A 24178-nucleotide genomic window follows, 5' to 3' on the forward strand; every position below is an offset into this window, starting at 1 on the left:
TGCACATGGCCACTGCAAGAGCCCCTGTAAAATCAAAGGTATCATCTTGCTAGTAGCAGTCCCTTCACCTTGGCTGAACATCATTTATATTAAAAGATACTTCAGGAAGTATATCCTGATTGCTGCCAAGTAAATCGCAAAAAAGATGGTGATCTGACAGTAAAGAGAAGCCAGTGTTGAAACTTCTGGGTGAAGTGAAGGGTTTGGGGGTGTTCTGCTCTCTAAAGCATGGGACTGTAGGAATTGAAGGCCCTTGCACTCTGGAGTGTTTCTGTTTGGGCTCTGACTGAAGCACCTTGGGCCAAGTTTTAGTGGGCTACTGAAATCTACCTGTGTTTTCCTGTTCCTGCCTGGGCTGTGGAACAGCACCTGGGTCCACACCCCACCTTTCCTGAAGGTGCCCAGTAGTACTACACTTGTGACGTATGCAAGAGAAGGAGCTTCCTGTGTTCTTGGATGAATCCTGTTAACCACCCTGAGAAGGCTCCTTTCTGAGGATGCTGGACCAAGGGCTTGCTGTGTTTCACCAGTAAAGCAGCTTCTGGCCTTGTTTTTCTTTACAGTGAGATGAGCCAGAATTCTTCCTCACATACTCCAGTTTGCTGTTTTAAGGAAAGAGTGTCAGTGTATGTGATCCAGGGTCTTACCTCCTTGTTTAGCACATCTATTCCATTGATGTTAATTCCTCCTACTTTATGGGGAGTGCTTCCTCCTCCAGTTCCTGCAGTATGCCCCTAAAACACTGAGTATCCTGGGACTCATTTGTATAATTCAGTTTCTTCTCTTTTCTATTTAATTGCCGTTTTCTACCAGCATTTGGATGAGGTGGATGCAGGTGCATGCTTGGCTAGGAATTACTTTCTCCCTCTCCTAAGTTGGAGGTTGACATTATTTAAGATCAATTGCTGTTTGCTTCCCTGATAAGGACAGGTCCTGGCATTCACCATTGATCCTAATCCACATCTTGCTATTCCTTTTAAGTTTAGTATGCAAATATTTGCCCACTCACATAGAATGGGGAGACAGTCCAAAGCCAAAAAATAAACAACCAAAAGTCCCACAAAAACTTCTACTCCTACACGCCCATCGTAAATCAGTAGGTCTCTTGCCAAACCTTCTTTGTTATCGCATGGGGCATCACTTAAAAGAAAAAAATACTTTACAGTCTGCTACCAGTTGGCACATAGCACTGTAGAGCATTGTGGATTCACACTGGCTGAATCCAGTCAGTTCTATAATTACTGGAAAGGAGGCAAAAATGTAACAGGCTTAAATGGATTGCAGTAAAAAAGATATGAGTATAAATAAATAAATGGGATAAATAAATCATTTGAGGTGGAAGTGTGCAGAAATGGGGCCAAGAAATGTTTGAAGCAGTTCCACTTGGGTGAAAAAGTTTAAAATGCGAAGATACCTCAAGGCAGTGCAGGAAGCAGTGATGTACTGGGAATTCACAACAGACACTTGCCTTGTTCTCACTCTTGTTTTTGGTATCAGCTTTTGATGACTGTTGAGAACGGGATGCTGGGCTTGGGGGGCTCTTGGCCTCAGCCAGTTCAGCAGCTCTTGGTTTCTTCTGTCTCTCTGTGCACTGGGCAATGTTTTCCATGTTTCCTTTTAAGCTGAGGATGTCCATGTTTTAGGGACTAATTCACAGGATGAAATTCCAGTGTAGCCTGTCCCAGTAGGCACCAGCAAAGAGGTCCCTGACAGCAGCACATGGCAGAGCAGCTGCTGCTCTCTCTGGAGAGCAGGGTGGCTCATAATTACACCCCACAGGGGAATATGTAACGGGAGACAGAAGTTTTGAAGTAGGCACTTCTCAAATGACAGCTTGAGGGACTTGCCTGGGCGATGCAGTGTCTGAAAGATGATGGATGAAATGCAGGGAGATGAAGGGATGTTCTCTGTCAAGGTGGGGAGAGCTTCCTGCTGTGTGTGAGTGGTCCTCAGGCACAAACCCATTCAGGCAGATCCACAGACTAATCAGCTTGCTTTTGTACAAGAACCTTTGAGTGTAACTATTGAATGTTAATTATGTTCACTTTTGAACATGGTTATGTGTAGTTTTTTCCTTTTTTTTTTTTCTATTTTTTTTTCACCCTGAAGTAGTTCTGTTCATTAATTGGAGTTTGTTACCAGGCAACTGCTAAGCGGCAGAATTGCAGATTTCTCAAGGACAAGGGTACCAGATGGAATTGAACTGAAACCCCAAAGCACCGTGGCAGAACAGAAGGTAATTTGGCTATTTGTAAGGGGGTGGGTGCAGTGAGGGGGAGTCAGGTCATTAATGTGCATGATAAATGCCATATCCATTACTTCTTGGGAGCATTCTCACTCTGAAGTCCTGCTCTGTCATTGCAAATTACAGCTATAAGCCTTGGAAAAAAACCTGTGCAATTTCAGGTTTTATGCTTCCTGTAGAAATGCTTATATTTAGGTACAAAATTGCCATTCTTTATTTGTCCTTCATATTGACCTGTAGTAGTTTCTGATGTCAAGGTATTTTGTGAAGGCACTGGGCAAAAAGCACTGTTGTTGGTGGGCATTGTTGCTATTTTTAAAAATATTGACTTCTTTTTGTTCCAGTTTAAAGTGAACTACCTCTTACTGCTTAAAATGTTAGCAGAACAGGGGAAAACCACTTCATCTCTCCCTACTGGCTTAGCAAAAAATCTTGTCTTCTCATATGTCATGTTGTGGTTCCTTCCAGCTGTAGTTTCTAATAGAGGCTTCCAGTCATGTGGATTTTCCCCTGTGATAAATATTAGCACAGAAAAGATGAAGAGAGACAAAGCAGAACAATGTTCTTTGTGGTTGAAAACAAGAAAAAAATTACAGTACTAAGATTTGTACTTGGTGTCAGGGCCCTTTTCAGATGTTACTGAGTGTATTCTCGCTTCACAGATAGGGAAAATGAATCACTGTGAAACTAGTATTTTCTCCAGAGCTGTAGCAGGGTAAAAAGAAAAAGGAGTTTTCTTTACTTCTGATGTCTCTAAACTCCAGACCAGAGTGGTGACCCTCCTGCCTGGGGGGAGAGTTCCACTTGGCCTTTGTCCCACCATCCTTGAGGAAAAAAAACTCTGCTTTGGAGAAAGAAACAGAAATAGGCCATAAACCAGTACTTCTCTTGTGGCAAAGCCAATCCACTGTTCTCTCTTTTCTCCTGATATCCAGGTATTGCAAATAGGCTACTTGAGGGAAGGGAGAACATTGGGGTCTTTGAGGCCCACACTGAAGATTAGGGAGCATGATGAAGAGTTGGGGTTATGTGTTTTGGTGAGTTTGGAGGAAAGAGTGTGAGAGGGAGAGCAGGCAGATGGCTGACACTTCTCATAAATTTCTCTGCTGCTGTCTAGTCTTCTCTCCCTTTCTCAAGGAACCTCCTATCCCTTCCTCTGAACCCTTTTTCACCCACCAGCCACAGCCACCATGAGTCTCCACGTCACCTCCAACATCCCTTTCCTTGTCCTATCAGTATGAACTGCTTTGAAGTGGTTAGGGTGTGTCGCCAAAACTGCCCAAGTGATTCAGATGGGGATTTGGTTTGGTTTAGTTCAGTTGAATATGATTGAAAACTGGACTAAAAAGCCCCATTCTGGCTTTGTTCCCCAGTCTCAAATACTGACTTGCATATTTTGGGTTCAGTTTTTACATCTAAATTAAAACATAAGATGTACTTCCAGAAACCAACCTCTGACTCCATAGATAGTGCTGTCAGGGAATAAGTTTGTGTGGTACCTCACAAAGTTCTCAAGTATTTCCATGGGATGCTGTAAGGAGGTCTGCAGAACTAAATGTCACTATACTGGAAATGCTGATGCTGGGTCCTACTAAATGCCCTCTTTCTGGAGTAAGGTTTCCTAATTAAGTAAATGCAAAGTAGCAATGGAATGAATGGTGATGGGCTTTGAACTAAATGCAGGTTCAGAACCAAGAAGTGCCTTCTTCTGTCTGCAGTACACAAAGGTCAGATCTGAAACTCATTAGCAAATCATTTGACTTGGTATCTCTGAGGCTGAAGTTTCTTCTTTTTTTGTGGTTGAGGTAAGGTAGATGAAGAATATTTGTGGAGCACTTCAGGAGTAAACCCTAGATTTGTCATCTCAGATGTTTGCCATACACTTCGGTATTTAATTTTTGGTTTAAATCTTTCCATAGGGTTTGTCTTTAAATGATGTATCATGGAGAGCACTCCTCCCCATGTGCTCATTATTTATCATCCTGATTAACTGGAGTTGCAGAGTGCATTGGAAATAAACTAAAGGTGGTGTTTAACTGTATGTTTTCATGCAGGATCAGATTTTAGGGAAACAAATTCCAAACACCCAAGAAGGCCTTTGGAGCATAAACAACCAGAACTATCTCCTGCCAGATCTCCTCCAGCAAAGCCAAATTACAGACTCCTCTGTGAACCCGCCACAAGTGCCACCAACTTGCCAGGAACCTCAGAACAAAGCTCTGACTAAGGTGAGAGATAAATTACAGATTGGCTGGATTGTACTCCAGCTCTTTTCAGTTCCTCTATCCTTTCTCTTTTACAGTGAGTTTTTTCGTTACATCCCTTCTTTCCTTTACAAGTTTTATCTAGGAGAAAGATAAGAAATCTTGAGCTGCCTAACAGATTTCATTGTTACACTTACTTTCCCCCATCTCCTTCTCTGCTCTCTTTCTTTATTAGCTTTTTTTTCTCCCCTTTTGCACAAGCTAGAGGACTCACACCCTCTGCTCCTTGCCATGGCAGCATTCTGGTGTGCCTTTGCTCAGTGTCCATGGCTTTCTCACACCCAAGCATCATGTGAGGAAGCACAGGGGTCAGGGCTGCCCCAGAGGGCTCTGGCATTGCTGTGAACGTGGGCCTGTGGGGAGAGGTGTCACTAGAGGCAAATACCAGCTGTAAGGGCACCACAGGGTGTGTGCCCCAAGCACTGCCTGCCCGAGGTAGCTCTTGTTTCTCTTTGCAGAGCCCATGTGCTGAAAGCCCACCTGCCAAGAGCAGCACATCCTCCACAACATCCTTCACATCGTTCATAGATCCGAGACTTCTGCCAATCACCCCTCCCACCAGTCCAGTAGGACCCTCCTGTAGTTCTCGTGAGTATGCTTTGCCTTTGCATTAAAATGTTCCTTCTGGGTTTTTTTTTTTTTGTTGGTTTTTTTTTGTTTGTTTGTTTCTTTCTTTCTTTTTTTTTTTCTGTTTTCTCTCTCTTTTTAATTTTTTTTGGCAGATGTGGCGATGGCTTATTGCTTGGAAATGAAAACTCTTGAGTAGAATCTCCTGAAACTGGAACTTCACATAACTGTGAATTTTCATTGTACTGCTTCTGCCCTTCTTTCAGATGTGGTTTGCTGTACTCTGCTGCTGTTTTACCACCATGCTTTCTCAAGAATGCTTGAGGAATTTCCCAGATTTTTCTGTGGCTATACAAAGCTCTCAGGGTGTTTTCTCACCCCTCTGGGGTTTCTTTCATTCTGCCATGAGCAAGGTGGTTCAAATATGAGCTGCAGCCAAACACTCACATTTTCCAATTGCATGTGTCTCACACACAATTATGGGTGTCTTTTATTCCAGCATCTAGTGCCAAACCGGAGCCTGTGAGAAGGGAAAATGCAAGGAAGGGCTCTGTTGTCAACGTCAATCCAACTAATATCCGCCCACAAAGTGACAGCCCAGAAATCCGTAAATACAAGAAGAAATTCAACTCCGAGGTCCTGTGTGCTGCTCTGTGGGGTAAGCTCAGAGTCCTTGGGCAGGTGTGTGGAGGGAAGGCACAGCAGGAGAGGCTGGCAGTGTCTGCAAGGCCGATTTCACAGTTGTATTGCCACTCTCCTGGCAGAGAGTGCTGGAGTGGATCCCTGAGCTGATGATATTTGTGTCACTTGCATGGCCCTGCCTTCCCAGGGACAAGATGGCAAACACGTGAATTACAGCTGCAGAGGACTTTGTGCATCAGAATGAGAAGGAAGTTTTGATCAAGCACCAAGCTGAAACCATGCTTATTGGGAGAGCCAAAAGTTGCAAATGTTTCAGCAGTTTTTGTGGCTCATGAGACTCATCTGAGCTGCACATGGGTACAGCTGATCACAGAGCCCTGACCCAATGGAAAGAACCCAAACACAAAGCCTTTTGCTGACATGTCTGTTAGGTATTCCAAGGATCCAAAGCAGGTTAGGTCCTTCCAAAAGCTTGTCTTGCTTAGTTCCTGCTGTCACTGCTTATTCTGAACATCACTGAGCCATTGTTTAAACTTACATGCTTTTTACAGGGTCAGCTTCACTTGTTGTAAAACTAAGATACAGCAGTCAGACTGCTCTCAGCAGCTGGAGACCTTGTCCCAGTCACACACCAGCTAAACTCTTGAGTTATTTTAAACATCTTTCTGCTTCAGAGGAACAGATGTATTCTATGGGACTCGCCTAGCCTTTTAGTCCTCACTTTTTTAGCCTGGAATGGCAAGTGAATGAAGTAGATGGAACATTATCCAAAGAAAATGTAGATTTCCAGTTTATAGCTTCACAGATTTTGTGTGATGTGGGTTTGTGAGAATGCAAAATTTTAAATTAAGAGCAGAGCTGTGTGGCAAGGTGTGTAATTAAATGTGCATTGAGACTGAAGAGCACCAGGTACTTGTCAGAGCATTGCCAGTCGAGGAAGGTGCTTGTTACAGCAGAATACCTATGTTGTGTCTTCAGAATCTGCTGATTAGAAACATAGATGTCATTCCAGCCAAACACAATTTATGACATTCTCTGATGTCAGCAACTCAATGGAGCCTTCTTTTCCTTAGCAGCAGTCGGATTTCAGATGGATTCACTCCTTAATTTAGCATTTGAAAGCATTATCCAAACCAGAGACTGTTTTGGAAACAGTCATGAAAGCAAACAAACCTGCACATCCTTGTAACACAGTGCTTCTTCCCACAAGTTTGGTGCCCCCATGATTTGAATGTTGTATTTGGAAAAAGAGAGTTCGGGGGGGGATTTTTTCATTGTTTTTCTCTTTTTTTTCATAATTGTCAGGGACCCTTGGAGCACTTAATTGGGTCTCCTGTGTCACTACTGTAATGGTGCTGAACTGGAACTTTTACTCTGGTCACAGGTGCTTTCCAAAGTCACCTAAGGTGACCAGGTTCACAGAATGTTTTCCTGTTTGTTTAAATCAACATTGACTTCAGCAGAACTACTCATCCTTCAAGTTCCATAGGTATACATGTGTTCTGCTGACTAAAAATTCTAATGATGAGATTTTTTTATTTTTTTTTTTTCTGGGAAGTCATCCACAGAGCAACAGAGAAATTATCAGGTACCATTAAGTGAGATGAAATAAAAATTGGTTCTCAAAACAATGAATACTGAGTGACCTCTGACTCATTGGGTGACTTACACGGAATTTTTTCATATATCGACAGGAGTAAATTTATTGGTGGGAACAGAGAATGGATTGTGGCTGCTGGACAGAAGTGGGCAAGGAAGAGTTTATACACTGATTACAAGGAGACGGTTCCAGCAAATGGATGTTCTGGAAGGACTCAATGTGCTAATTACTATATCAGGTTGGTTCAGTGGCTAAAAGTATCTGACCCACGTTGGGTTGGAGGCAATTAAAAAGAAGAATTAGGTTATAAACTAGGTTGAGGAATTTCCTCTTTCAGAAAATCACAGGACAGTTATTCTTGTTAACAGGAAAACTCTCCTGAATTTTTACCATTTACACTCCCATTCCAGAGTGGCTTTGGGGCAATTCATTGCCTGGTTAATGTGTGAAATGATTTCTGGGAAGTACAAAGTGTTTCATATTCCTAAAATGGACAGATTCTCTGCAAGCTATAGCTTGTTACTTTCCTTGTTTCTATGGTGGGTGAGTGTCTATCTAAGTGCTATATCTGTATCATGATTTAACCTCATCCTGTGTTCAACAAGAGGTATGAGCAGTAACATGAGAGTGACCTGTATTGTGAAAGCATCAATAACTTTAAGTGGAGGTTTTCAACCTCTGATGGGAAGCAGTTTGGACTCTGGCTTTATCTGTCATGGCTGAGAGTGGCCTTAAAGGATGCACAATACATACCAAGGTCAGAGGGCTGGGTCCAGCAAGAAATAGCAGCTCATCTCCAATCCACATTCATCATGCTGGGCAATGGCAACCGCTTTTAGTCCCATACTGCCAGGTCTGGGACATAACAGCGTGTCACAACAGCTTTCTCTTCAGAGTAGTCTGTTAGCCATAGGTACTTGTGAACTAATAACAAAAAGAGTGATTCAGATGAAGGATGACAAAATAATTCTTACCTGGAAAGGCATCCAAAAGAAAAATCCCTACTTTGAATGAAGACTGACAGCTAATTAGAACTAAATTAAGAGGTTATGGCCGTTGTAGGACATGCCTGTGTTCCAGGATAAACAGTGTGATTGTTTCTGATAATACCTGCATCTGTAGAAACCTGTTCTTTGCCCAGGGGAAGAATTTTAGTCAGGTGTGAAAATCTTGCATGAGGTTTGAGTCACAGGGTAAGTGCACATGTGGCTGGTGCCATCGGATTGCTCCTGTGCCCGTTCCCCCTGTGTGTTCCCATCACCCCAGGCAGTCCTTTTATGCCCTTGCTATGTTCTATCACCCTGGCAAGGCACAAGGACCCACTCAAGGTCACAAAACTCTGGCTTTTTTAAGTGGAGAAGAGTTTGCAGTTCAGGGAGTTAAAGTGTTCTGTCTCTTTTTGCAAATCCCAGGGAAGAAGAATAAGTTGAGGGTGTATTACTTGTCATGGTTGAGAAATAAAATTTTGCGCAATGATCCAGAGGTGGAGAAGAGGCAAGGCTGGGTGTCTGTGGGTGACCTGGAAGGCTGTGTGCACTACAAAGTCGGTAAGGATTTCCTGGTTTTTCGTTAGAGAGATGCTTAATCATCCTCTTTTTGCATCTTGTGGCAGCAGCATTTTTCAGCTTTGTTTCAGGATTGTGTTGGGTGAATATCTCATGAGCTCTTTCAAGACTTCCTGTTTTACATGGCAGCTGCCTTACTCCCAATCATTTCAGGCAGCATCTCTTCTTGTAGCAGTTATCAGATGATGTTATGGCTGTTCCCTGTAATGGCTGGAAGGAGGGAGTGCCAGCCACAATCAGTGCTCAGTCAGTGGTTCTTTTTCTGTAGTTACTTCAGGTTTTAATTGAACTGATGTGTTCCACCTCCTCAGCTTCCCTTTTGGCCCTAGGTAACTGCTATGAAATTTGGCCTAGTTCAAGTCCTAGTGAATCATATTTGTAGGATGTCCTTAGGTAGATCCGCTCATCCCTTTCTCTCTCATGAAAGACCCAAATATACTTTTGTTTAAACACCCTGGAAATGGTACCATCTCGTTTTTCTTTGGCTCTCAGGCAGCTCATTCTTGAAGGTCAGTGTAAGGATTGTGATAATTTCTGTCATTTAACTTGGGGGGTGGATAAATTGGCACAAGTTTTGCTTTGGTGAAGGTGATGTGTGAAAGCGGCACTTTCTTCAAAGTCAAAACCATGATACAGAGAATTGCAGGAAATGTGAGGTGGCTGCTTCTCATTAATACCTTGCTTAACCGTTATGGCTTTTGTCTTTAGAAGTGGCAAGGGTTAAACTCAAGAATGTGAAACAGATGTGTGTTGTTACTTCAACTGTGATTACAGCTAAGCACCCACATATTCCACTTCAGTTGCTCATCTTTGGGTTTGGTGCATAAAAAAAAAAAAATCTACAAAATACTTATCCTAAAATCAGGCAAACATTTGGTAGGAGCTTCTGTGTTTACGTATGACAAGTCACTCCTGTGATTTTGACAGCACAGCTGCTGCTGTTTTCCTCTTGGTGAATCTTCTTGTATCTTGACCTTTGGTTGTACAGCTGTTTTTCCAGGTAGAAAAGGAAAAGGATGTACTGTTCTGCATTTTGGTGGAGTTTGCTGGGGTTTTTTTGTTCTCTGCCTGTTTGAGATAGCATCCTGTTTCCAAATGCTTGTCTCTGGCAGAGTGAAAACACAATGCACAAAGAAATCTTCATTTTCAGTGCATGACTCTTCATTTATTCTCGATGGGCCCAACATGACCTTAACTGTCTTGGAGAAATTGCTCATCTCTTAAATGCTTACTCATCTCAGAAAGATGGAAGTCCTTCACCCACACAGTGCCTGGGGATTTAACCCAAGATGAGCAGTGAAATTAAAATTAATCCTGCCAAGTCTAACAGAATTGTTCAGCCAACAACCACCAGTCCTCTGACAGTAGCTTATTCATAACCAGGAGTGGTGGGGTGTGTTCATACTTAAAAAATAAAGTAGGTTGGTTTAGCTGCAGGGTCAAGACCATTTTTTCTGAGTAGCAAGTTTGGTTTTTTTTCATCACTATATGCAAAGGAATGTATAAATATTTGTAACAGTCATTACTGAAAATAAATGAATTGTAGGTTTCCAGTCAAGGTGTTGTCACGGGTGATATTAAACACTGATGTCCAGAATGCATTAGTCTCCCTTGCTGGATAATGTCTACCTCTACAAGTAATCCATTGAAATTATTTCATGTGATGAGATGGTCTTTGATTTAAGTCTCTGTCTGGTATCTAAGGAGTTGTTCTTGTATTACAGTGAAATATGAGAGAATCAAATTCCTTGTAATCGCTTTGAAGAACTCAGTGGAGGTTTATGCTTGGGCTCCAAAGCCTTATCACAAATTCATGGCTTTTAAGGTAAGTGAAACATCATGTTGGTTCAGATGTTTCACTGTCTCTCACTGTCTCTCATCTACTCTCTGCTTTTGTTTTTGTTGTTTTGTATAACATTTATTCTAGCTAAAGATAAACTGAATATTCTTTTAAAGAAAATGTAGTGCATTTGATGTACTTTGGAGAAGGCAAGCATGAAACTGTCACAGTGGTGAGTGTTAGATGTGAATAACTTGTTTCTCTCTACCTCAGCCAAACACAGCAGGTGCTGTGCCAAAATGTGCGTTTGAATTGACAAAGTTGGTGTTGATTTCCCTCAAAAGGGGAGGAAATTAGGCACAATGGTGGTCAGCCTACTTTTTGCCTTGTCCATTTATAGAGTTTTGATTTCTTTTTCAAAGCACAAATTAATTATCCAACTGTCCTTGCAACTCAGTGGATGATGGATACTTACCTCCTTAAATGTAACCTCCTATTTAACAAAAATAGCTGTCTAACTTTTGAGAATTCTTAGGATCCTAAATGTAGTTCTGCAAACCAACAGTTCTGATGTGTTACATACTGCATTTTTCTTTTTTCCAGTCCTTTACCTCCCTTCATCACAAACCACTGTCAGTTGACTTGACGGTTGAAAATGGGCAAAGACTAAAGGTCATATATGGCTCAGTAGTGGGATTTCATGCCATTGATGTGGACTCTGGATCTGTGTATGACTTGTATCTTCCAACACACGTAAGAGAATCCAAAAAAACTACATTAATGCCTTTGTTCTTTGGACTGTATTGATGATGAATAGGTTGAGAGATGTCTATTTTTCAAAAGAATGATTAGTGGCAGCTAATACAAAACCACTTTTCACATAGTTTTGTAACACTGAAGTCCTGTTTAAATGCTTTTATCACATTTAGAATATCTGTTGCAGTGGTTTAATATCAGAAAATATTGTATGGACAGTACTGTTTTTTAATTGATTTATCTTGGAAATTTAGGACTTAAACAGTCAAAGACACAATAATATCTACATGAATTTAGGTGACTTTTACAATCTGCCACTGTACAGACAGCAGAAACCAACTTCAGACTGATCTTCTTGCTGTTCAGTTGCCCATGATGTAAATTCAGAAGAAGTTTTACATTTTTCTTGGAACTTTATTATTAGATTGTCAGTAAGTTAGCATGAAGGTGTTGATTTCAGGGGTATGTGTACATCCTGCATTGTGTTTCTGTTTGAGGTGATGGTGATCACTAAATTCCCACTTAAGCTCAGATACTACCAGATTGCCCTGCAGAAGTGAATGGCTGGCATGGGGCTGTCTAATATGAAGTCTTTGCTATGGTGTTAATATCTTTGGTTTTTTGTTTGTTTGCTTATTTTTTAGCTATTCTAGATAGTTCTTTTCAAAGCTGTGTTCCCAAAAAGCCAGAGAATCTTGGAGGCTTAGGTTCAGCAAACTGGCAGGGTCCAGACTGGCTCCAGTCTGATGGGAGGCTCCTGGGAGAGAAACTTCTGTGCACACTTGAACCTTCCCTGAAGTCAACAGTGCTCCACAGGGGCTGGGGGTGCCATGGCCTCCTTGAATCCCCAGACCATGTGTCCCAAAGTAATGCTTGGGTGCTCTGAAGAAATCTCATCCCAGATCTGCATGTTACAGCCTGTGCCATGAATCCATCTATTTTTTAACTTTTCTCCACTGTCAGCCCCTTGTTTTCAACCCAAATAAAAACCCACTCCTCCTGTGCAATCCACTTGATCACTCTGCTGCCCCTGCAAGCCACAGCCTCCACATTCTGTCAGACCTGTGTTCCTGATGGACATAGTATGTAAGATTGGCTGTTAGGTTTATAGACTTCTCTTAACTGAAAAATTACTTTTCTAGCTGTTCTGTTGAATCACCTGCTAAAGCCTTGTACTGATTATTTCTGTGTTGTTTTTTTTTAAGGTATTTAGTATTTGTCTTGTTAGAGGATTTATTTAATCTGACAGTAGCTTTGTTAACTATGCAGCTGTGATGAATTCACATCAGTTTGTAAATTGAAGCGTGGTACCCACATGCCTGTCTGGAAGTGGGTTGCTGAGCAAGGTGAACAGTGACTTGTCAAAAGGATCATTAGAATAATTGCCCAAGAGAAGAAAGCCAAAGAAAAAAAGTGAACTTTCTTAGAGGCTTTTCTTTTTCAACAGGCTGCAAATACAATTAGGTACCTGATGAGAGAGATTTCCCAGGTGACTGCCCTGAATATGTGGGGCACCTGAGACTGACTGCATTTGTGTGAGCCACAAGTTAGCACGGACTAAAAATATATTTTCCCTTCAGAGTCTTAGACCTGGCATAAATCAGCTGCTACAGCAGCTCTATCTTTTTTGATATTCTATTATTTTAAAAGAGCTAGAACTGGATAATTATCTCAAGGAGCTTTGCAGTGGTGATAACCAGACTGTAACAGGCTGACTTGAGATACTCTTGCTTTCTGGTAGCCTCTTTTCCTGGTTCCCCACCTCTTTCTTCATCTCTTACCTGCTCCGGTCGCTCATGCGAGTCCCAAGGCAACGCATTAAAATTGCTCTGCGGCTCTGGATCCCCGTTCTAGTGTTACGGATAGTTGTTGCGGAGGCACGGAGTCAAGTGGGTGGCCTGAGTGTATTCAGTTTGGCAAGTATAGCTTCAGTGCTTCTTTTACTGTTCGTTGTGCCCTTACGGTGTGCATCATAAATATCTGCTTGAGGAAAATAAAAGACCTGTGTGTGGCTGGCTTTGTGAGAATGATGTAAAGCTCCGGTCATATGCTTCCTATAAAAATATTAATTGTGGTGGTTTAATTTACTATTTAACATCCTGTTTTGAGTGGCGCTTTAAACAAGGAAATGCTTTGTTACTGTTTTTTTTAAGGCTGTCCTCTTTTTCTTTCAAAAATGCTTTCATAAAACCCCACCTTCATGGTTGTATACTTCACCTTTGGTTTTGGTTTTTTTGCTTGGGATATGTTGGCTTCTGGGAGAGATTCGTGTGAGTGAAATGCACTGTTCCTGTGGCATGAAGAGGTGTGCCCAACAGCAGTCAAATGGGCAGTTGTTTGTAGTGAAGGATGTGGGAAGGGAAGAACAGAGTGACAAGGTCCAGGGAGCTTTTTACAACAAGATAAATATTACTAAACTTGCAGGTTTTTAACTTGTGAGTAGGGATAGGGAAATATCATGGAAAGTGAAAGCACTGATCTCCTGGAATGTGAAAGTTGCTGTCATTCCTCCATCTTCTGAAAAAGTTGTGAAATCAAACTTATTTCACCTTTCTCCTGTTTATATAATGCAAGTGTTTTGTGAGTGACTAAGTAAATATTATTGTGTCTCAATGGCTCCATGGCTTCTTGAAACCAATTAACACTGGTAAATTTAAAGTGAACTGTTGAACATTGATTTATTTGCAAACTTACTGTCATATTCAAAGGGGGGAGAAGGGGAGAAAGTCTGTTTCAGAGGCTTACTAGCAAAATTATGCAGCCTCTGAGAACAGGCATTTCTTTCACTTTCCATGAGCCATGAGCTAGTTCTCTTTATTGCTCTGCCAAGCTAGTTAGATCAATGTCATCACTGAAATTGCAGTCCATGTTCTGATATAAATCTTAGTAAAATACAATTCTAGATCCAGGGGACAATTCGCCCACATGCCATTATCATCCTCCCGAACACCAGTGGCATGGAGCTCCTGCTCACCTATGAAGATGAAGGCATCTACATTGATATATACGGGCATTTCACAAAGGAGACTGTTCTACAGTGGGGAGAAATGCCAGCATCTGTAGGTATGTATGAAAAATAGCTCTTTGTTAAATACAGGGTTCTGCTGCTTGAAGCCTGACTTCTTTATGAGGTTTGTATCTATGTGAAAATGGTTGTAAGGCACATAAAGCAGCTTCTGAGCAAACCAGATGTGTAAAAGAGTAAACAGATTTATGGGTGTTTGTGTTAACACAGCCCATGATTGCAGTAGGGGCTTCCCATTTGGACCACAGTCTGTATTCTTGTCACACTGTTTATTGCACCACATATTTATTATACAGACAGACTTCACTGAGGATGCAACTTACCACCAGTTTCCACAGGGAGAATTATGTGAATTACAGAGGGGAAAAAGTGTTTTGATTGTTCATAGCTCACAGCATTTTATGTAGAAATTCACAGCTACTGAGGGGTCAGTTACTGAGGAGATCTGTAACTGCTGTCAAATGGCCCCTTCATTTCATTACTTTAAATTCACAGGGCTTGCCAGCCCAGGGTGTTTGTGATAGATTCTTAATCTCCCCATGCTTGCAGTTGGCTGTGTAGGAGGAGATTCTGGATGTACTGGAGCCAGGACAGCTGTTCATTTCACCTTTCCCGTAGGGCTTCAGGCTAACAATATGGGGAAAATGAAGAACAATGCAGGCAGATTTTTGGGTTTATTACTTGTTAGTTTTAATTTCTGTCTCACTCCTGTTCTTTATTTTAAAACAAACATACCAACAAAAACAAGCCCAAGACAATTAGACTGCACGGAAGCCTGTTACTAGCTTGGAATAAACTGGATACCACAGTGAAAAATCAGGGATGTTCACTTTTTTCCTTTCACTTCCACCTGAGTAGTTTTAGGAAAAGCCCGTCTTTGGGATGTGGTACAAACCAAATTAGATTTGTGATTGAAATCAATTTCCACTGAAAATTAACCTAACCTGTAAACATACAACTTGAACTTCACATTAGGGCCTCTGTTAACTGTTATTTTAATAGTTTTACCACTAATTCCTGTTAATTTTCTTAATCCTTTGATATCTTTGGCTGCAGACAAAAACATTATGGGAGAAGTGTGGAAAATTGTTATTTGAATGGCCCAGCTCAGGGGAAACTCGACAGTTTCTTAAAAGATCCTGTTTTCCTGGGATTTCTCTACTAATTTCAAAACTCCTGAAGTCTCTATGAGCATATCTCAGTTTTCACTCTCTTTTGCAGAGACAGAAGGGTCTTTCGTTACTGTCAAGATGCTCTCTAGTCATCCTTTGCTCATTTCTTGATTTCTTTAAACAAGTATTTTGAAAGAAAAGTTTGTAGTTGGTGAGAGTATTTTGATACAAAAAATAAAAAATATTTTGTATTTTAATTGATGGATTTAGGGCAGGGAATCTAAATATATCTTATTCATAATCTTAAACTGGGACCTCTGTGACCAATCTGTTAATAAGAAATCAGAGAGAGGAAGCTCAAATCCCATGGGAAATTAAAACTGGAAGTATTCTATGTTGAATCTGAAAGATGTACATATGTGTAGGGCTAAATATAAATATAGCTTTATTATTTTCTATAAAGCAGGTTTTAAAAAGGCATTAAGAAACATCAAGTTAATAAGATTTGGAAGCACTCTTGCCCTTTTGTGTGAGTAATGAATTATTTACAGTATGTAGCCGTAGAGGGTTGACACAAATCTGGATATTCCCAGAGGAACTAGTAGAAGTCTTTATTTCCTTTTCCCTGTACATTTTAGAAGCAAGAAGACTATTCTGTAGAGAAACAGACAGTGTTACCAAAAGGTGGTTAAATTACTGCCTCAATGCTCTACAACATACCAGCTGGAAGCATAGGATATTTTTATCTAAAACTGCACTGGAAAGTGGACTCAAAGTAACTATTCCCAAGGTGCTCGTGGTATATGAGCTATTGTTCCAAAATAAGACAACTCTATTCTGAGTATCTGCTCTCAGTTCATCTCACATGAAATACCTCTAAGAGCTCCCCTGTGGGAGGATTATCAAGACTCAGTAATGACCTTTGAATTCATAGCCTGCTGTCCTTCAAATTAATCTCCATGTATAGATAAATCCTTATTACTGGACAACAGTGCAAATGGTGTAATGAGGCCATTTTGTTTGCATGCTGTTTCACAGATGAAATTTTGGAAAGAATTTTTTTGATTCTGCTACAAAACTCAGATTTTATGCTACTTGTACTTAAACCTGCTATTGTCAGTTGACAAGTTCTTGGTATATTGGCCAGACAGCAGAGCATCAGGACTGAACTTGGCATATCTGATTTAATCTGCTTCTGTTTTGAATACTGCCTGGAAGTCGGATCTCTTCAGAACACAGCAGAAGTGGTCCGGCAGATGACCTAGAGGTTGCAGGAGAGACTAATGAAGTTGTTACTGAGAGCTGCAAGGAAGCTATCAAATTAAAATCTGCCAGAGGCACAGATAGAAACACAGCATAGTGGCACCTGGAGTGTAAATTTCATGTAGTGGAAAAGATCAGGAGGCTTATTAGTTCTTTTGTTGCTAGACCTATGTGACCTATACTAAACAGTGTAGCCACAGAATGGTTTCATGCTGTTTATATAGATGCACCTGCCTTTCTTCCCACCCCCCGGAACCACAGGGTGCCTCTATCTCTGTTGTGCTGAAAAGCAAAGTTTGAAAAGGTTAATGTGATGTCACTTGGTACAAAAAAATAGTAGAAGTTTGAGTTTTGTATCATTTTCATGTTCCTCACTGGATGTATGGTCTGGGCTTACTTTTCAGATACTGTAGACGGCATGGGTGCTGCCCTGGGCTCATCCTGCTACTGCTGCACTGTTCAGAAATGTTAATGACACTTTCTTCACAGCCTACAGTGGTACCCTGTTGTACAGCCTGAAGCATAAAGAAAGGATTTTAAAATATATTAATTTCATGTGTTTGAGTTTTAGAAAATACTCCTCCCCTTTTGCAGCTCACCCTTGGTTGCTCACTGCTGCTCTGCTTTTAAAATAGGTTGATTTCCTCCTCTTTCCTTATGACTGGAATACAGGGAAGGAGTTCTCTTGCTCTTGGCTCTAGTGGCAGGGAAGCCTTCATTGTGTACAAAGAATAACTGAAAGTCTTCTGAACAGATTTAGGGGGAATTTATAGACTCTGGGGAGACTAAAATCACAGCACTGTAACCAAACCATATGTGTTTCCAAGGAGGTATGATTTTCATACATTTGTTCTAACAACAATTAAAAAGAAAGGATTCCAAGTTAATATTAAATCAACCCTCCTAGAAGTATATACAGCTACATGGGCATATTACCTTTATTTTCTGCTGTCCTTCTCAAGGAGGATTGCATGCTATTGCTTCCCGTATCAGTCTGTTCTGAAAGTTCAATCTTTAGACAAAAACCTAAATCAACAATGAAGGTTTTAAGAAGCAGACCTTGCTCGCACTAATAATGTAGGGCAGACATGCACTGCCCAATGAAACTAAAACCCAGTCCAGTGCACACATTCCCTCTACAATTTAGAGCACTGGAATTGTTAGACTAATGAAATAACAGTTGATAGTTGAGCAAGAACAATTTCTGAGCATTGACTGCCAATAGAGCATAACTAATGTGATTTTACCTTGAAAGCCCATACAAGTACCAGTCAGAGGGCTTTCGGTGAAACTGTGCCTAATCTGAAATCTGTGGTGTTAACTCCTTCATCACTACTCTAATTTCTTATTGTCAGATTTAAAGGGAATGTTTTAGTAAGCTACGACAGTGCTAGAATATCTTCTTTTGGTTTTGGAAATATTGCACCAAATTAATCATGCCATGGTCTCAGATTCTGAAGTATTTAGGTGTCAGACTATGCTGAACTCTGTCGTAAATACAAACCCAGCTTCCTAACAGGAACAGAGTACAGTGGGTACAGGGAAGACCGTCAAGTCAAGACTTTTCTTGAATATGAACAGTTATAGGATGAGAGGCAAAGATGGGGACAAGTTGCATCAAGATACTAGGAAGAAATGTTCAGCCTTGAAAGTAGTGATGCATTGCAGCAGGGTCTTGGAAAGGTTGTGAAATATCCATCAAACCAAATGTGTACAAGGTCCTGAGTAACCTTGTCTATTTTGGCCCCACTTTGGGGCCAGCAGTTAAACAAGATGCCCTTCAGAGGTTTCCTCCAAGCTTTTGTGAGTCTAAGATATACTAAAGTATTTAAGATTTATGTTTAGAGTTCAAAATGAGTCTGAGAGGACAAACTAAAATTTAGTTACTATTCTTAAGGCTTTTTGTGTAAACTTAAAATACAAATAATTCAGAATATATTGTTATCATCAATATGCATCAGATCCACAATTAACATAAATGAGGCAAGAATCAGTCTTAGCTGTTAAATAGCACCAATTTCTTTTTTCTCTTTTTTTTTTCTTTTAGCTTACCTTCAGTCCAATCAGGTCATGGGCTGGGGAGAAAAAGCAATTGAACTACGCTCTGTGGAAACAGGAAATCTGGAAGGAGTATTTATGCACAAGAAAGCGCAGAAGCTAAAATTTCTCTGTGAAAGAAATGACAAGGTACAGAGATGACTACAGTGTGGTGACTTAGCAAAAATGAGTAATAGCTCATTATGAGCTATTCTCTCAGTATGAGAGACCAGTTGATTTTGGTAACTTTGTTATTGGTTATTTCCTACCTTGGTATAACTTCCTGTTCAAAGCCTGTGTAATCAATGATCCCACAAAGCACCCCTTGTGGATATTCATTATGGATGTTGCACACATTCCCACCACCAGCTGTTAGAATTCTCTATTCCATGCAGCCTTCACTGCTATCAGTGATAACAAATAAAGGCATTGTGAACTGCACAGCACCACAGGTGGGGCAGGTTAGTGAGTGAGCCCCTAAGACTCCCAGCTACAGGCCTGCCTCTCCTGGGCTACTGAAATTACAGGCAGTTCAGAGAAGTCATCATGGGGGAAAAAAACCCCAGCACTCTTAATTGCAGACACCAGGGTATGGATAATCAGGTATGATTTCTTGCATAAATAGCAATTTTGTTAAATGTTCTCTGAAATCTATTTAGTCCCACTATCATATTTAGAAAACTGAGGCTCTAAGATTAATTATTTTTAAATGCTCTTGTATGTCTTTTCAAATAGGGAAAGAAATATATTTTTAAAATGCAGTTGTATCACAAGTCCAGTTTCACTTTTAAAAGTTTCTCATGGGATTAAAATTCAGTTGTGATATATGTATATCCTTGTATTTGGGACTGTGGCATTCTATCACCTTTCCTATATGAGTAAGAATATTTTCATAAATATAAACTGACAGTAGCATCTTTTTTTTTTTTTTTTTCTCTCTTTCAAGGTATTCTTTGCATCTGTACAGTCAGGAGGCAGCAGTCAAATATATTTTATGACTCTCGGTCAAAATGTACTATTCAACTGGTAAAGCACATCGAAAGGAAGAAAATGAAAAATTCCCTGTAGGTAGCAGTGTAAAATTCTCAGAGGTAATACACACAAATTTGCATTTGTTACCTACAAAAATGTTGTCATTATTGACTTATCAAAATTCATATTTATTCAGCCTGGAAAGAATTCCATTTTCCTGTTGAAGTATTGCGAACATGTTTAGTTTGTCTTTCAAACTATGTTGCAAACAAAGATTGTATTAGGAGACTTTAGTGAAGAATGTAGCCAATATAAGAAGTTCCTGTACTCTGAAAAATGGACAGTTTCACTTTCACAAGTGATGTAATGCTGATATCTTGAACTGAAGTCACTTTTTATGGATAGTGACAGCTGTAGGTAGATAAAAAAAAAAACAGTTGGAATCTATTTTGAATTGAGTTTGGGCTCATTTTTCAGTTTAAGCAAGCTGTTACTGTGTCACCAAGATGAACTTGAATGACTTGACCACGCCTTACAACCGTGAAAGAATAACAGTTTGTGGTGGGTCCCAGTGCAGATGGGGAGGCTTGAGGGATCCTCCCTCCGTGGACCTTGTGGGATCATCCCGTGTGCTGAGTGGACAGGTGTGTATCAGTACAGAGTTGTAAAAACAGTTAATTCTGAAAATGTGCCACATCTGAGAGACTTCTACAAATGCAGGAGAGGACAGATTTTATGTTTCTCTCAGGGCTGGATTCCTGAGCCCATAGACACAGTTACTGTAGGACGTATTGTAAAAACAGTTTAAATAGCCTTTCAAAATTATAGATGCATAAAGCATTATGAAACAAAACCTGTAACTTCTATTCACACATGGGACCCACATTGACATGAATTGATTTAAAGGCACTAACCATGTATGTAAATAAGGGGACAAGAGCAGGCACTTTCTTTTCTTCCTTCTTTCTCTTTCACATCAAGTCTTTATGTATTTGTATGTAAATACAATCTTTCCACAGTGGATGTTAAGATTAACAAATGTATTCTTAATATAGTTATGAAAGTATCCAAAGAGTTAATCTATTATAAATAGAAAATATAAGTAATTCCAGGTGCTTTCTATGCTAATTACATCTAAATAAAGCCACATCTTCTAGTGTTATTGGTTATTCTAGTGTTTATGCATAATCTCTGTTCTCAGGGGCTTATAAGTTGGCCATAAAACTATAGATATAATATATATATATATACACACATTATATATAATCATGTACTATGAATCAGTTGTAGGGTTTAATGTAATCCTCATGTAGCTGATTTTTGGATGTGCTTTGAAAATGTAAAGCATCAAATGTAATACAAAAGAGCTCATTCCAGACATGATACAGTAGGGATAATGCTGTGGGCAAAAGTGAAATCACTAGTTCCAGTGCTTGAAAATAGGTATTTTTTACTTGAAATATTTGATTGGTGATATTTGACTTGAAAGGTGCAGGGAAAGTGTGTTGGAATATCTGGTCATCTACCTCAAGGATGATGATTCTATGTTGATTAAGAGGTCAGGAATAGAGTTGTTGGAACTGGTAGCTGTGCTGTCCAGTACGTCAGCTCAGGTGCTGGCAGTGATGCCGTGACTGACAGATGCTCAGAACTGCTCTCCCTGTGTATGTCAGGGAATCAAAGTAGGGGATAATCACCCTTCCCCCGTTCCCTGTGCTGGCACCTGACTGCTGCAGGCTGGTCAGAGGTGCCCGCACTGTTGCTGTTATGTTTTTGGTTATATGTAGGACTGCACTTTCTAAAGTTCATAACCTAGCACTTTTCACAGTCACTAGCTTATCTAAAAATGTATAGTGTTTTTTAATGAAGTATCTTCCCTTTAAATCTCTAGCTAATGGAAAAATAAGCCTAAAGCCATACTAAAAAAATACATTTAAATACTCAAAGTGATTCTTAATGTATGTGAGTAATTAGCTTGTGTGCAGACTTGAAACCTGAATGGAAACTGATTGGGCAGAGCTGTGTGACAACAGGAGGTCTGCTGTCTGGTTGTAGTAATGTTCCTGCTTTTTGCCAGGGCCAGGGCTGGGGCAAGGGGGCAAAGCCTGGATTGGCTCCCTGTGCTGCTGAACACTTGGACTCATTGCATTCCACTCACAAAACAAACAAACAGCAGGAAAAAACAAACAAGCAAACAACAGCGCCCCCCCCCCCCCCAAAAAAAAAAAAACTACCAATAAAACCAAACAAGCCCAAATCTGTAACAGAATCAGAGATCAAAGTTACAATTACTGGCAAAAAGTAAGTTGCAGACAATCAACTTACTTATCAGCAACTTACTTGCTTTGGACTTAAAAGTCTGAGAGACTGTGAAGGAAGAAGAGCTTTCATTTTGCACACAATAGGTATTACAAAACTTGCATAGCTGCTCGTGCTATAAGTAATCAGTGATCCAGGCTGCCCTGTAATATTTTTAAAGTGTGCATATCTCAGCAGCCTCTGCATTCTACAGGATGCCTGTGAATTTTTCCTTCCCCTGTTCTAGTGTTAACAGGTAGGAGGCAGATACTTTCCTGATGCTAGAGACTAGTTAAAAAGAATTTAGCAAATAACAGTGGGGATTTATAACAATAATCCATATCAACAGATTAAAGAAGCAAATATGATCAAACTTGTTTAAGTGTACTGTAGCAGAAAATAATGACAATAAGTTGACACACTGTGAAGAAGTTTAACTCCATGCTAAAAGGGGAAAAAAAACCACAAACAACTCCAAGGTCAATAGAGGGAATATGCACTATTATATTGGGATTGTAATTACTCGTTCTGTTTCCCTCTATTAGCTCTTCTTTCTAGCTACAATTCAAGGCAGTGAGTTGGATTTTCATCTGCTATTTACCATTTAAAAAAAAAATTTAAAACTTTCCATGTGTAATTATGGAAAGCATGAGGCACCTAGAGGTGAATGCTTTTGAAGGATTTAGAAGTGGTATTACAAACAGCAGTAGCAACTGGATGCAACAAGGAGAAACCTGTGGCATTGTCTCTCTATCAAGAGATAGTCAGAATTGTTGAAGATGAGAAAGAGTCCAGAGATGTTGAGGAGAGTAACAGAAGAAAGGGGAAGTGACTGAAGAGGAGAGAAGAAAATGAACAGGAGTAGCCAAAGGGGAAGGGAGTGGTTGTCTGGCACAGCATATTGCTGTAGGAGGAATACGAAAAGGTTGAAGATGTTAAGGGAAAGAAAGCAGCCAAAGAAATGGAAAGGTATCTGAAGTGACTGGGGAGCACTGAATGAGGGAGTGTTTTGAATAACTGTTCAGCTCAAAGCAAAAGTACAAAGGCCAGAAGAAAAAAATCCAGTAACCAAGGTTATCCAGACATAATTTGAACTATGCAAAATGTGTATCAGATTGGTAATTTCATTTTGTGAGGTGTTTCACTAGCTATACCCCTTCACTAACTTCTAAAACCAAGGAGTGAACTGCTTACTGTGTTTTTCTAGTGATGTCACTTTGACGTGAAAAAATACTACAGGGGCAGAATGTTAAGGATCCATGTCATTAACCCTTTGGTCCATGCAGTCTCCTAATGGCTGGTGGTGTTCATAATGTTGCATTTGCCAGACGAGATTGTGCTAATGCTGCAGCAGCGTAGAACTCTGTGTATATGCCTGCTTTCATTTTAGGCATGGTTAACTCTCTTTTGCAGCCTGAACCTTGGCACATGACTTTAAAACCTGGGAACCATGCAAGTTATGTACTGTACACTATGTATTGTTCTCTAATGATGAAATTGTACAACTGAAACAGAAATAAAAATACTCTGAAAACCAAAACTAGTATCACACTTGTAATGATTCTGTTACATTGACATCAGCTGTTGTAAAAATCATAGAAACCTTTGTTATTGTTTTCCAAATCCAGTCACTATCCGTAGGGAAACACCCATATCCACTTGTAGGGACAAAATAAATATATATCCTTGTATGGAAAAAGATGTCCAAGTCGCAGTGTGAGAGTTCAGACTGGACAGAGTGCTCCTAAGGGTGACAGCCTGTGCTGTGCTGTGTGTGCTGCTAACGAGCTTCACTGATCTTCTGTGTGTCTGCCCTTCCCTTTACACAAACACCCAGTGGGATGAGGGCAGTGGAGCTACAGCAAAATCATAGCTTGCAGCCATTGGTGCTACAAGAACTGGCTTTTGTGCACCTTAGCATGAGTGCCAGGTTAGCTCAAGTCACTTTTTCTCAGGTAAGCTCAGACTTACTGCTACTGGAATTGTTTCTCCAAAGACCATCATAGAAGCTGGCTTACAAGTTCAGTTCCATGTTTAAACAGCTGTATTTAA

At 40.3% G+C, this 24178-nt stretch overlaps 1 protein-coding gene across 3 annotated transcripts in view; it reads left to right on the plus strand.

Annotated features, from left to right (window-relative positions):
• The window catches only part of LOC136288632 (mitogen-activated protein kinase kinase kinase kinase 4-like), a 94076-nt gene extending 70410 nt beyond the window's left edge, over positions 1 to 23666 (plus strand). For 2 of the 3 annotated variants that reach the window (XM_066182043.1, XM_066182042.1), the window contains exons 21-31: positions 2143 to 2236; positions 4300 to 4473; positions 4968 to 5097; positions 5576 to 5734; positions 7413 to 7556; positions 8731 to 8865; positions 10608 to 10708; positions 11267 to 11416; positions 14323 to 14482; positions 18867 to 19006; positions 19803 to 23666. In XM_066182043.1, coding sequence (XP_066038140.1) covers positions 2143 to 2236; positions 4300 to 4473; positions 4968 to 5097; positions 5576 to 5734; positions 7413 to 7556; positions 8731 to 8865; positions 10608 to 10708; positions 11267 to 11416; positions 14323 to 14482; positions 18867 to 19006; positions 19803 to 19886 — 1471 coding nt within the window. In that variant the 3' untranslated portion in view covers positions 19887 to 23666. The remainder of the gene's footprint in view (positions 1 to 2142; positions 2237 to 4299; positions 4474 to 4967; positions 5098 to 5575; positions 5735 to 7412; positions 7557 to 8730; positions 8866 to 10607; positions 10709 to 11266; positions 11417 to 14322; positions 14483 to 18866; positions 19007 to 19802) is intronic. The other variant, XR_010720543.1, reaches the window with a different exon arrangement.
• The last annotated feature ends 512 nt before the right edge of the window (positions 23667 to 24178 follow it).

The sequence above is a fragment of the Chamaea fasciata genome, unplaced genomic scaffold, assembly GCF_029207755.1.
Source record: "Chamaea fasciata isolate MVZ Bird 193981 ecotype frontalis unplaced genomic scaffold, bChaFas1.0.hap1 SCAF_4, whole genome shotgun sequence".
Taxonomy (NCBI): domain Eukaryota; kingdom Metazoa; phylum Chordata; class Aves; order Passeriformes; family Sylviidae; genus Chamaea; species Chamaea fasciata.